At 46.6% G+C, this 12893-nt stretch overlaps 1 protein-coding gene across 1 annotated transcript in view; it reads left to right on the forward strand.

Moving 5' to 3' along the window:
• The first annotated feature begins 4236 nt into the window (after positions 1–4236).
• Positions 4237–12893, forward strand: part of LOC119398863 (uncharacterized) — a 63593-nt gene continuing 54936 nt past the window's right edge. Inside the window, exons 1-3 of the mRNA XM_049417452.1 lie at positions 4237–4312; positions 7844–8003; positions 8691–8882. Of these exons, the coding sequence (XP_049273409.1) occupies positions 4237–4312; positions 7844–8003; positions 8691–8882 (428 nt within the window). The remainder of the gene's footprint in view (positions 4313–7843; positions 8004–8690; positions 8883–12893) is intronic.

A 12893-nucleotide genomic window follows, 5' to 3' on the forward strand; every position in this document is an offset into this window, starting at 1 on the left:
AGAAGTTCCAGTAGAGACTGGATTTTAGGCAAATGCGTATTTTGTTCCTTGCGTTTCTGTCGTTCCACTTTGATATATGAGCATGAATTAAAGGTTAAGAAGGGCTTCTGAATTTGACAATGTCCAGAATAGCACCCCTGTGAACCGTAAGGGAAAAAGAACGACTGCACGGCTATGTTCAACTGTTGGCGCATTTGTGCCATCCTAAACAGTAACATTTCTTGCTTTCCCGTCAAAGACAAATCGCGCACGTCTTTGTTATCAAATCATTTGCATTTCTGTAAAAATTACCATGTTAAAGAAACTACCGTGTTGGAGGCCTAAAACATAATTTTCCTGCCTATTTTCGGCGCCTAAAACGTTGTTTTGCCTGCCTATTTATTATTGGCGCCTAAAACGCGCTTTTATAATTCCTGAAACTCCGGCCTCTAGTGATTAGCCTAATGATGAAACCTTAGACGAATGATGAAAGAACAGAGCCTGTCCTGTGTCGTTCTTTTTGCGCTGCTTTTACCATTATAAAAAGATTTTTAAAAATTTTATTCGGATCTACGGTACAGTCTACAAAATACGTACAAGACACGCCTTCGCAGAACATTTTCTTCACGACGTGGGATTCGAACCCGCGTACCAGGGTGTTCAAATTAAAAGGTACGAAACGTCGTAACATGACCGCTTATGTAGATGTATGTCGCTATGGGATAACGTAGCGAGACATCTAGGGATGCGACTGGAGCCTGTGCCGTGGATCGGAGAGCAGAGGCCGTCCAGTTGACGCGGCAGTGCGTGTGAGGACGGGCGGTGTTCACATTGCAAAATTTGACGATTGAGGAGTACCGGGGCGTTAAACGATCTCTGACAGCGGAAGGTGTTAAATCGGCCACCATTCATCGTCTGGGTTAGAGCTGTGCACGGGCCGTATTTCCGAGCCCGAGCCCGGCCCGGGCCCGCTGACTTTGTCGAAGGCCCGCCCGAGCCCGACGGCAAAGGGCTGCGAGCCCGCCCGGCCCGGCCCGACGTAAGAAAACACAAACCCGGGCCCGGCCCGGCCCGGCCCGGCTTTTTGAAGGTTCGCTGCGAAAACAAAACATCGTTTTCCAGTAATTTCGCATTTTATTGAGCATACCGAATATGATCAAACGACACACGACGAACAGTCTCTATTACACGGATTACAAATTTTCGTGCAAAAACAGCAAGCAGTCCAACGATTCCGGCTTCAACGAAGTGCAGCGCTTTTGCATTATGTAGCCCGCCGAACTGAAGTTACGTTCGCTGCTTGCACTCGTCGCCGGAATTGCTAATATCTTTTTGCGAGCCTGGCAAGCTTGGGAATTTTATTTGCATTGCATACCTGCGACAGCGCGGCACTTTTGCTATACAAGTAGACGGCCTCATGCCAGCAACAATGGAGTTCGCTCGCCAAAGCCGTCACGTGTATGGCGTATGCCCATGCAAGCGTCAGCTTGCACGAAGGTGATCTACGTCGGGTCGCTCGTCGCTGTCGCGTGCATTTTCACTCATATGGGGTTTGGCACTAAATCTAACACGAACAGTCGCGTGGCGCCGTCACTAGCTCAGGTGGTGTTACTTCTCTGTTTGCCGGAGTGCAACAGAGGCAGTGCTTTACCTGCTCCCCTTTAGTTTAAAGTAGCGAATGGAAAGGAAAAGCGGTAAAGGGCGGTCGCGGAAAAGGCGCTGTATGCGTGCTGGAAAACAATTCCCGCTCATTCTCTATATTTCGGGCTTGAGTCGGGCTTTGCGCCGGGCCCGAGCCCGGCCCGCTAAAACTCCAAGTAGCCCGAGCCCGGCCCGGGCCCCGAGGAGAAAATACGTCGGCCCGCCCGAGCCCGGCCCGCGGGCCGGGTCGGGCTCGGGCTTTCGGGCTACCCGGAGCCCGTGCACACCTCTAGTCTGGGTCCCCTGAAAACGCTTCCCTGAAAACGCTTCCCTTTCAGGGAAGCGTTTTCAGGGGACCAAACACATCCATGGAAGTCGAAACTCTTCCCTTTCATCACGGTATAACTTCTAGCCATGTGCTTGGTCCCCTGAAAACGCTTCCCTTTCATCACGGGAAGCGTTTTCAGGGGACATGACGGACCAGAAGCATCATGTGCTTGGTCCCCTGAAACGCTTCCCGAAGCGTTTTCAGGGGACCAAGCACATGGCTAGAAGTTATACCGCGATGAAAGGGAAGCGTTTCGACTTCTGTGAATGACTGGGTCTCGTCACGGCCACAGGAATTCTGGGAACAAGGAATCCTTCGGCTCGTTCATCATTGGGATCGTTGTGATCGGGCAGGTAGCGTATACTTTGAATAAATTCTTCATTTATACCCACAGTGTCGGCGTACCTTTTCATTTGAACAACCCTTGTGGTGGATAAGGGGGTGGGAAGTGGAGGAGAGATGTGAGGGTGAAGACAAAGGGAGAGAGTAAAGCATAGCATAGAAAGAAAGCGAGAGGTAACCAAAGAGAGAGGACGCGATAAATAGAAAGAATTATATAGAGATAAAAAGAAATAGAAATAAAGAAAAACAAAGAATACATAGAAAAAATATGGATAAAAAGAAAGAGAAACAAAGAGGGCCGCCCCGCTCTGCTGTTCCTTCAGGCTTGGCACCACCAGTGCGAGGCTGTCTTTATTTTTTTCTTTCGTACTCGACCATTGAAAGAGGGGGGGGGGGGTGCTGCGGTGGCGCTTGGATCCCTTTAATGGAGGACCCTGCGCAAGCCTACGGTTCGAGCTGTAAACGTCACTATGCTCCCCTAAAGACTGTTGATTGCTGGTTTGTGTTAGGCTAATTAGTATAGCCAATTCTGTGGGCATTGTTTCACACGCTCACGAAATGTATTAAAAGTTTGGTATATACCTTTTGCACCACGGGAATCTAGAGAGAGAGAGAGTCTCTTCATTAGAAAAACAGATATTTTTGCCGCATCTGCATAACCGCTGGCATGCTACTCTATATGTAGGGATGGGGAATGCGATTGAAGGATTCCAGAGGAGAGGAGATACGATAATAATAAACAGAAGGAATATAGTCTATCGTGTTGTGTAGCGTACACAGTGCGAGGAGTTTGAAAGACATCGGTTTGATTTATTCGAGCGTCTTTGGCCGGTTCCCTGTTCTAAGGATATGAAACAGTGGCACACCGGGCTGTAGTCTAGTTAACCTCCTTACCTTTCCTATATTCGTTCTCTCTCTCTCTTATTTGTTCAATGATATCATCATCAGCCTGTCTACGCCCACTGCGGGGCAAAGGCCTCTCCCATGCTCCGCCAATCAACTCGGTCCTGTGCTTTCTGCTGCCACGTTATACCTGATGATATATTCAATGATATATGATTGAAGCCTGAATGCCAGACTTGAGGCAGAGGTAAGCGCACCATAGTAAGCGGTACGTTTAAAATAGCACAATGCGAGCAAGACGAAAGGCAGGGAGGTCAACGATACGGAAGTCAGGTTTAACCTACGCTTAATTTTAACTGCTGCGTCCTATGCGCGTCGAAAAAAGCAGTCGATTACAAGACAGGCTGCGAAGTATCCACTTTTTTTTTCATAAATGTCATATTATTTACCTTTTTCAGGGTACTAACTAAAGGTGCAGTTGGAGGCGCGAGGTTTAGAGAGGAGGGAGGCAGTCTCGGAATCTTCACCTGACAAGGCCGCCGCCCCGACGGCTACCGCTACCTCATTCTTGGCCAGTCCCCATTGTATGTGTCATGCGATAAAAGAACATCATCATCGTCACCACAGGAACGCACCATAGATTTAGGAGCGGGCGAGCGAGCTATGAAGGAAGGCCGAACCTCGCCCGAAACCGGTGCGAATTACGAACCAAACAAACGTTGACAGGAGCGCCGGAGCGCCTCTTCAAGGACGGTTACAGCGGTTGCAGTTGTTGCAGTGTCCGTCGCGCCAGAGGCGCCAGCTTGCTCCGCTAGCTTCGAATTTGACGCGATTTGACGTATCAAGCAGCCGGCGTCCAATGAGCGCGAGCGCCCACACCGAGTCACTTCATTTCCCTCTCCTCACGTTCTACAGAGCGCGCGCTTTCCTCTCTCCACGCTCGCGCAAGAACGAAGGAGCGAACCGAAATCGAACGCCGATCTGCGAGTAGACATTTCATTTTACCCGTCCACGGCAAGTCTTTTGTCTTCGTCTTCTTCGCGACTCCGGACGTCGTCACGTCGTCTTGCACTTGAGTACTGGTGCGTGCTCGTGTGTGAACCATGGCCAGCAGCACCAAGCTTCACGACGCAGTACGCCACGACAGGTGCCGGCTCATATCTCGTCTTGTCGCCGAAGGTAAGCGCGCTTTGTTCACGGCGTGTTCTCATCATTCAGTCGGTCACCGATGTTCGATGACCTCCTACGGCGTTATGCAGTAACGTCTCGACGTTTATGCTTCTCTGCGAACTGTTGCTTTGCGGCTTCGAGCTCCTTGAACAAGAACGTTGTGCATCACAACGTTCGATTATAGGCATGATAGCCGTGCGTGTTCGAATCGACGCGGCCCGCAAATGCCGCAGCTAGCAACAACGCTGTGTTCGCTATCGCGTTGGCGATAATTTAAAGTCAATAGAATTAGTAGTTCCAAACAGTAAAGAAGGTTACGTGCTGGAACGCCATGGCTGCTGTGTAACGCTCATCCTCACGTGGACACTGTGGTGTATCACTGCAGGTCTTCGACGCTTTACCGAAGTTACTGTCGCATGACGCTTTGTCGATATGTATAGTTCCGTGCGTGTGGATTCCTTTTTCTTGTGAAGGGTGATGCCTGCGCTGATCACTCATCTATGCCGAGTGTTTTACGGCAGCGCTGCGTCATGTTTTGTCACTTTTTGCGGAAGGCAACTCTACTTTCTTCTATCGTGGCACGCTTAGTTCCAAATGAAACTTGTTGCCGTAAGCTTGTCGCATATGACGAGTCTTCTTGGCTCAATTTTTGACCCTGATAATATGGTTCCATGCAGTGACTGCGTATATGGACTTCTCAAAGGGTCGGTGAGGTTGCAGGTGAGGAAAATTCTCGAAGGCCCACGCAGTGAAACGTTCTCGAGCTCGCCAAACGTTGCTTGTGGGTGCCGGCGTAGCAAAGTGTGGTGGGTGGCTTGGGGCTCGAAGCCTCCCCCCGAAAGTTTTAAATTTTGTGTGTGACATACGCGCACACATGCAAACACATGTACGTATATACTGAAGCTAGGCGGTTCGGATTTCTCTTTTTCCATAAATAAATTCGTGGCTACGTCCCTGCTTGTGGGTATTTTAACTTGCGGAACAATTTTGTGCAGGTATGCAGCGATCGAGTCAGCGATAAGCCGCTGAATTTGTAGAGGTTGTATATGGTCGCGCTAAATTCATTAGTCTTTACCATTGGCCGGCTTGCAGCTTTCTGAAAGGAAGGATCTGTTGATTAAATTTCGTTTATTTGTTTATTAATACTGTCAACACCAAGAGGGGCTTTTTACAGGAGTGGGAACAACTACAATTTTACAAGATAACATGCAAGGTTGTGCTGCAATTCGAGGAACAGAAAAATGGCCAAGAAGCACATTACAAAATGAAGACATACAGTGAACACAGACACGTATTGTGCGCATTAAAAGTAAAATAAAACACAGGGATGTACACTTATATTGTGCGCATTGAGAAAAATTTTGGTTGGTTCTCGTCTTGGACATCAGACCAACGCCAGTCTAGGTGGTGTTGATTGGACTAAGCTTCGCTCGCGAAAGTGCCGATCGCGAGCTGACCTGTTTGTTTATTAATACGGGTGTGACCCCATCGGGGCTGGATCGCGATCGAGTTTTATTGTCGCGATTGGCCTATTTCCGCAATATGCCGAACTGAGTCGGGGAAGATCATGGAATATTGGAGCGCGATAAAAAGCGGCCGTGTACATTTGAATAGAATTATAAGGCAGCTATGTCATCCGAAGTGCGCAGTGCATGGTACAGTGTATTCACGAGTGCGCTCACACATACCCATATCGAGTTCGCGACCGGAGGACATGAGTACAAGTGTGAGCACTTGCTCGAGTTAATATGACGTGAACGTAAAGAGAGGGCGCGCTAATTAAAGGGACATTAACGAAACTTTTTTTCGTGCATCCAGAAAACACAAACGACCTTGAGGAGCCAATGCTTGAGGCTTCCGCACAATTTCGCTGTGGCGGCATCTTTCTTGGTGCTCACCGATTTCAATCGGTGAAAATTAATCACGTCGTGTTTTTCTGGTACGGATCCCGTGAGCTGCTTCTCCACAATACGCTTTGGCGTATTGCGTTCTGGGAAGCCAGAGACTCAGCATAGCAAGTTTCGGGAAATTTATTGAGCCAGTATGGTCGAAATGCAAATAAAAAAGCTTTGCCATTCAGGTGCTCAAGTTCCGGCGCGAAATTCAAAAATGAAACGTTCACCTTCGTTTGCTATTCCACCAGAAAAACCTGTGATGGCGACATAAACTGCAATAAAGTTATCAGAGAGTAATTCAGCGGTCTAAAAAATTCAGTCTGACGTCTTTCGCTCTGACAATTTGATAAAGGGGCGAGTTAGGGGGTATAGGGAAAACATCTTAGGAAATATCAGTCAGGACTCTGCTGCCTTGCTTCTCTACTTGAAATTTAAAAAGAAGTCTAAACAGAGGGAAGGTGTTAGGCCAGGAGACACATGCTCTCCATTGAAATGAAGGATCATTGAAAGTAAGTATCAGTGAGAATCGCCTGAGTGACCTGCGACTTGCAGATGACATTGTCTCGTTCGGTTATAATGGCGATGACTTGCAAAAAAAAACAATTGATGACCATAGCCAGTGAATCGTTGGAATATGCTTGAATGTTCATATTCTGGAGGCACAAGTAGGGCGCACAAGTCAAAAGAGCGAGAATCCATCATTGGCAGTCAGCCGTCTAAAATATGGGCGTCTCTGTTGCGTAAATATTGGTAGGGAATTGTGATCACACTTCAATGTAAAGAAATTTGCAAAAGGACAAAAACGGGTCGGAGCGCTTATGGCAGGCATTCTGAACTAATGGTTGGCAGTTTATTAGTGTGCGCAGCTAAAGTGGATGCTTGGGCGAGTTGGTACGACGTACTTGAAATAAAAGCAGCGCAAAAGACAGAAGACCAGTAAAAGAAGAGCACTGGCACAGCTGGACTTACAACAAGGTTTATTTGTCATAATTGCGCAAAATATATACATCTGCAGTATGTAACGAAACAAAGAAGGAACAATAAAAATGATAAAATCAATGCAATATGATAACGTCATTGAACATCATCACTGTGTGCCATGAGGCTGAAGAAAATCATTTGCAATGTCCGATAAAGCGATCGGAGGCCTGCTGACGCAAATGTTGTCAGTGTCTTTCTTTTACTGGTCTTCCATCTACATGTTTCGCTGTTTTTATTTCAAGTGTGTGTGTGTGGTGCGTGTGCGTGTGTGTGTGTGTGTGTGTGTGTGTGTGTGTGTGTGTGTGTGTGTGTGTGTGTGTGTGTGTGTGTGTGTGTGTGTGTCCTTGACGTAGAATTGCGCTGTGCCATGCAGCGTACGGCACGTAGCCAACTCAAACTCGCACGGAGATCAATTTTCGTTCATAAAATATCATTGATCTTAATTAGCATCCGTACAAATATTATTATGATCAATCACGTGCCAGGCCACTTCAATAAATTGAATAGCACCCGCACACATGGTAATACCGGGACGTGCGAATTTTTTCCGACGTCGCATCTGCTAAGCAAATGTCCTGCACATTTGTACATGTCATATTTCTTGTGTTTCCACGAATCAAAACTAAGGAAGCATGGGCAGACATTGGGGATGCGTTCCGCATAGTTTTTTTGCTCACGTTGTGTGATTGCCGGCGTGCGTGCGTGCAGGCACCCCCCGTGGACGCGGTGGACGCCAACGGCAACTCGGCCCTGTTTGTGGCCATCACGGACGGACCCGTCAGCGCCGTCCCCTATCTGTTGCAGGCCGGCGCCGACCCGAACTTGTGAGTGCAGGAGTCTGTGGAGGGCTGCTCAGGTAGACCCATCGTTTGCAACCGCATAATATAGCCGTCGAGTTTTTGTTTATAAAAGCTTCTTTTATGCTGATGAGCAATGGTTTCTTTTCAACTGCGAGAGAAGTCTCGTTTTCATTCTGTATGAACTTTATAATAATATAGTAATGGTCGGCGATAGCGCTGCAGGACTATCAATAAAGTTGTTACCAACCATTACGTGACTGTACTTAGTGCAAGACTTCGGAATTATCCATTAAAATAGTTTGCTACTCGATAAAACCTGCGAAGTTTGAAATTTAGTCTCTAGGTGTTATTCGTTCCTGGACATCGCAAAATTCCGCCTTTATGACATAGTAGAATATGTTAAATCAATTAGATAGGCCGCAACATGCTCAGGCGAAATACTTCCATTTCCAGTTGGATTATTAAACCGGAAATCTTTACAGTTGGAAAAGGTCCAATAATCCTGCTGGAAATAGAGCTATTTTTTAATCAGCCTTATGGGAGATTCAGAGCTACATGTGACGGCAAATCATGATATGGCGGAATTCGACAATGCTCAGAAAAACGCCTATCGGCGAGTAAGTTGACCTACGAACTTGCCTCGACGCAGTGCGTTGTTGCATTTTAAGGACGATGCGCAAGTGCACTGAAGTGTATGACGACGCGTTGCAGCCGATGCAGCGAGGGCGCGACTCCCGTGCACGCGGCGTGTCGCCGTGGCAGCCGGGCCCTTCTCCAGCAGCTCTTGGAGTGCGGCGGGGACCTGCGGCTGCGCGACGCCTCGGGCCGCACACCGCAAGACTGGGCGCTGGGGCACGCCGACCCGCAGTGCCGACGCAAGCTGGTCGCCTTCATCAACACCAAGTAAATCGATCGCTCGGTCGTTCTGCTTTGGATGTGCTTATGCCAACATTTTTTTGAAAAATTTGCAGTGAACTTTACTATGTGACGGTTAATTTTACTATGTGAAGCAGATAACTGCAGTGAAGCAGAGACATGGTCATACTTGTGTGTTATTGCATTATTAAAAGAACAGAGAGCAAAACAGTAAACGATAGCATTCAGCCTGCAGTAATCATGATCATCGGCCTGACTGCCTAATAGAAGGGCACAGGCATCTTCCAGGTTTCTCTAATTAAACCAGCCTTGTGCCAGCCGCAGCCATGCTACGTTATCCCTGCAAACTTATTAATCTCTTCTACCCCTAGCTTTCTGTCTTCCCCTGGTGCGCTTGCCTTTTCTTGGAATCCGGCATTGGCCTCGAGGGCCACCACAGGAGAGACTGGTGCTGCTATCGCTATGACGTGGTAAACGCCGTCACGTGACTCTCCTTTGCCGCCGAAAGCTTTGCCAACGCTGCTCGCTGCATCTCATGCCCGAGGTTGAAGCTTTGTTTTTTCTTTAGCATGGTCTATTGCTCTGTGCCTCAGTGCTGAACGTATTCGACCGAGCCCGGTGTGTTTCCACGCATATCCCAAAACCAAGAAGCAGCGAGATGCGTGGTTGATAAAGCTTAGAATGGGGAAGCAACCCAGCATCCATTATCGCGTGTGTAGCAAGCACTTTCGCAAAGAAGATTTTGTGTGCTGCGTTGGAGCTAAAATGATCGGTAAGTTCTACGTAAGACTTTCCATTACTGTACACGTTGGAATTTACGACGTTTATTCACGCCAGGCTGGAAAAGACGGTGCCTGGTTCCTGAAACAGTGCCGTCGCAAAACCTTCCTGTCTGGCCCTTGGACCGTCCAAAACACACCGAGCAGGCGGCGACGCTCGGCACAAGGGCGGCGAGAGTGACTTTGTCTCGATGTGGTTCTTTTACGCTGCATATTCGCACGTGGTCGGCCTCATAGACTGCCTCTCCTTTCGTTAGCAACCGCGATGTGCTGAACTGCTGGTCAACGAACCCGTTGATGCCAGAGACCGGCACAGCTAGTCACTGAAAACGAGATACGGTAATTGTAATTAGTAGTCGAACAAGCGATTCACACGTGCTGGCATGATATCTCATCACTCAATGTACCCCTTGCAGAAAAGCACACGAAGCGGAAACGTGGATAAAGGAGACAAAAATATATGCGGTTTGAACTTCCACTTATTAAAATATATCTGTTATAAATCATCATCCGGCAACAGTTCTGGCTAAAGGGGTAAGCCGCACTCACCACGGGCGTTGTGGACATTACTGTTATTGCGGCAGAATAACATATGGCTACCTTTACGAAAGATCTCGCGAACGTAATAACCAATGTCGAAGCATCGTTTTGCACTCGGCCATTTGATTACGTGCTGAAAACTAGGGCAAGGCGTTGCCGTGAATTGTGCGCGGCAGTCCGCGCCGATCGAAACGGTATCGCTCGGCTGCGCAACTTCCACGCAATAGCAGTGCGATGTCACGCTTGCCTCAGTAAACATAAATGTACACGAGATGCGAGGATGCTCCGAGTTACAGATTATTAGGTAAATTACGTAACCCACCTTTTACAAGAGTGGCCTCTTCATGTTCGGTGTCCATGGCTCCGCGCGCACTCGCTCCGTCAAGAGTGCACAACGCGACAATGACAGCACGTTGGCTCACGAAAAACCTTTGCTGGCAAACACACTGATTGCTTCACAGCTAATACAAGTGCATTCAACGCTTGCAAAACGAGAAAAACCGTGGCTGAACACTGGCGATGTCGAACACTCCACGCACTCGGTACCACGTGATGCCGTTTTGTACGTCACAGAGAGATTCCAGCAGACGGCGCCATGGTATGTTCTTGCCGCCAATATGTTAAATGACCAGCGGTTACCTTGCTTGTCGCTACATGCCCTGTCCATCTCCATCTTGTGTTGATTTTCATTAAGGTATCCTTAACACACGTCTTTTCCTTTACCCACTCTGATCTTTTGGTTCTTAACCCACAGTAGTCACTGCTAATGGACATTAGGCAGTCACTAGCTGAGAGTTAGCCAATGTTATCCTGTGATTAGAGTTTAGAGTGATTAATTATTTTTTTATAACACTAACTCTTGTCATTATGTTGCTATTTTACATTAGAAGTGAAAGAGAAAGTCAGTTTGATTTTGAATTTTGCACTCTAATTATTGCACCTGAATGGTCAGCAAACTGACGTTACTACACCTAAATTGTCGGCAAACTGATGGGCCATTCAGGTGCCCAATTGTTATTTCTGTGCAAACAGCCAAGCGAAAAAGGGCAGCAGTCTTCAGGAAATGGCGACAAGTCTTCCAGTTATTATTTCGAAAAAAATTCACTCGTCAGTGTGATGTCAGAGATTTGAAATTCTTTTTCTGTACTTTGGCTGCATTGACCAGTTATGTTTCCTGAAGCTTGCTGTGTTAGCCTCTGGCTCCCTTAGAACAAAATGTACTGTATACACTCGACTAAGGGCCGCGCTCGTGTAAGGGCTGCTCTGGGCTCCAACTTGGCAGTCCAAATTCTGAAAATAAAAAAAAAAACTCGCCAGCAAACGGCAGTGTCGCCGCGTCTCACGTACGGTGCATTTCGCGGGAGCCACCAGATGGCAATAGGTCACCGGGATTTCCAATGCCATGGGCAGCACTGAGGACTATTGGATACATGAACGTGCGGATGACCGAGCTGCGGTGACGAGGCGAGTCCGAGCAGTGATACCGATGAAGACTTCTAGCGAGGTTGTCCGCAGCCAGACGCCAGATATGTTATCGTTAGGTGTATATGGCACGATTAAATACGTTTTTCCATACATGGATCTAAAATTGAACAAAAATTTCACACTTCTGCGGAAGGGCCGCACCCCATCAAAATTGCAGAAAAAAAAAAGTGCGGCCCCTACTCGAGTGTATACGGTAGTTTATTTTTGCCAAAACATTTGTGTTGGCCCATATGATCTTTGAAGTCACTGCCAGAAACTGCAAGGCACAATTGGCACCTATGCTTTTCTATTGCTCGTTTTCTCACTACCGAATGTCTTCTGAAGGCAACGGGGGTTTTTGTGGCATTATGAAATAGGTAACTCACTGATACAAGTGAAAAAAAAAAATGCTTTACTTTTCCGTGTCCATTTCGGTCATGCTTGTCATGCCATTCATGTCATGACATTTCGTTAATCATTGTCATACCTTGCACATTTTTGTATATATGTACCAAGCTTCGTTATGTAAGCATGTCATGATATTGATTCCATTCATGCCATGTCTTATGTGCATTTCATGCCATGCACATTCTGATATATAATGAGTTAATGAAATAGTTAAAGAAATTAAGGAAAGTACTCCAATAACATGACAATCTAGGTGGCTAGATAGTGGTAGTTAATGCCAAATTTTCTTTGGCTCATCAAGAAATTTTTTGAACTCTAGTTAATTAGCCCCTTTCAGCTAATTTTCCTTGTTCCATAATGACAAATGTTTGTAATTTGAAGAAGCTTTAGCTAAGAGGCTCATTTCTAAGTACATGGGAATACAAGAAATGTTTTTCAAAACTACTGCATTGAACATGATTAGGTTTCTTGCACATTAAAAAAAAGTGGAAATAAACAGCAACTGTGTGAAGTGCAGTTTTAGTCAGGTTGCCGATTTTAAAATAAACTTGTTGAAAATTGCCAGCTTTTGAAAACTGAACTATGAAGTGTGCAGCTCTACATCTCAGCAGTTAGAAAAAGTAGTTATGAATACATAAGCTGCATCTGTTAATATTTTTGAAGCATACAAACTTGATAGTTATTTACTGCTCTGAAATATGTCACCAGTTCAGCAGTGTGAATTTTCAGTACGAATATACCTATAATACTTTTTTTTACAATTTTACATCAGCAGCAAATCCAAATTTATATCTCAAGGTTGTTAACTTTAGACACTTTAACAGATACAGTTATTACCTCTGTGTGC

The sequence above is a fragment of the Rhipicephalus sanguineus genome, chromosome 7 (assembly GCF_013339695.2).
Source record: "Rhipicephalus sanguineus isolate Rsan-2018 chromosome 7, BIME_Rsan_1.4, whole genome shotgun sequence".
NCBI lineage: Eukaryota > Metazoa > Arthropoda > Arachnida > Ixodida > Ixodidae > Rhipicephalus > Rhipicephalus sanguineus.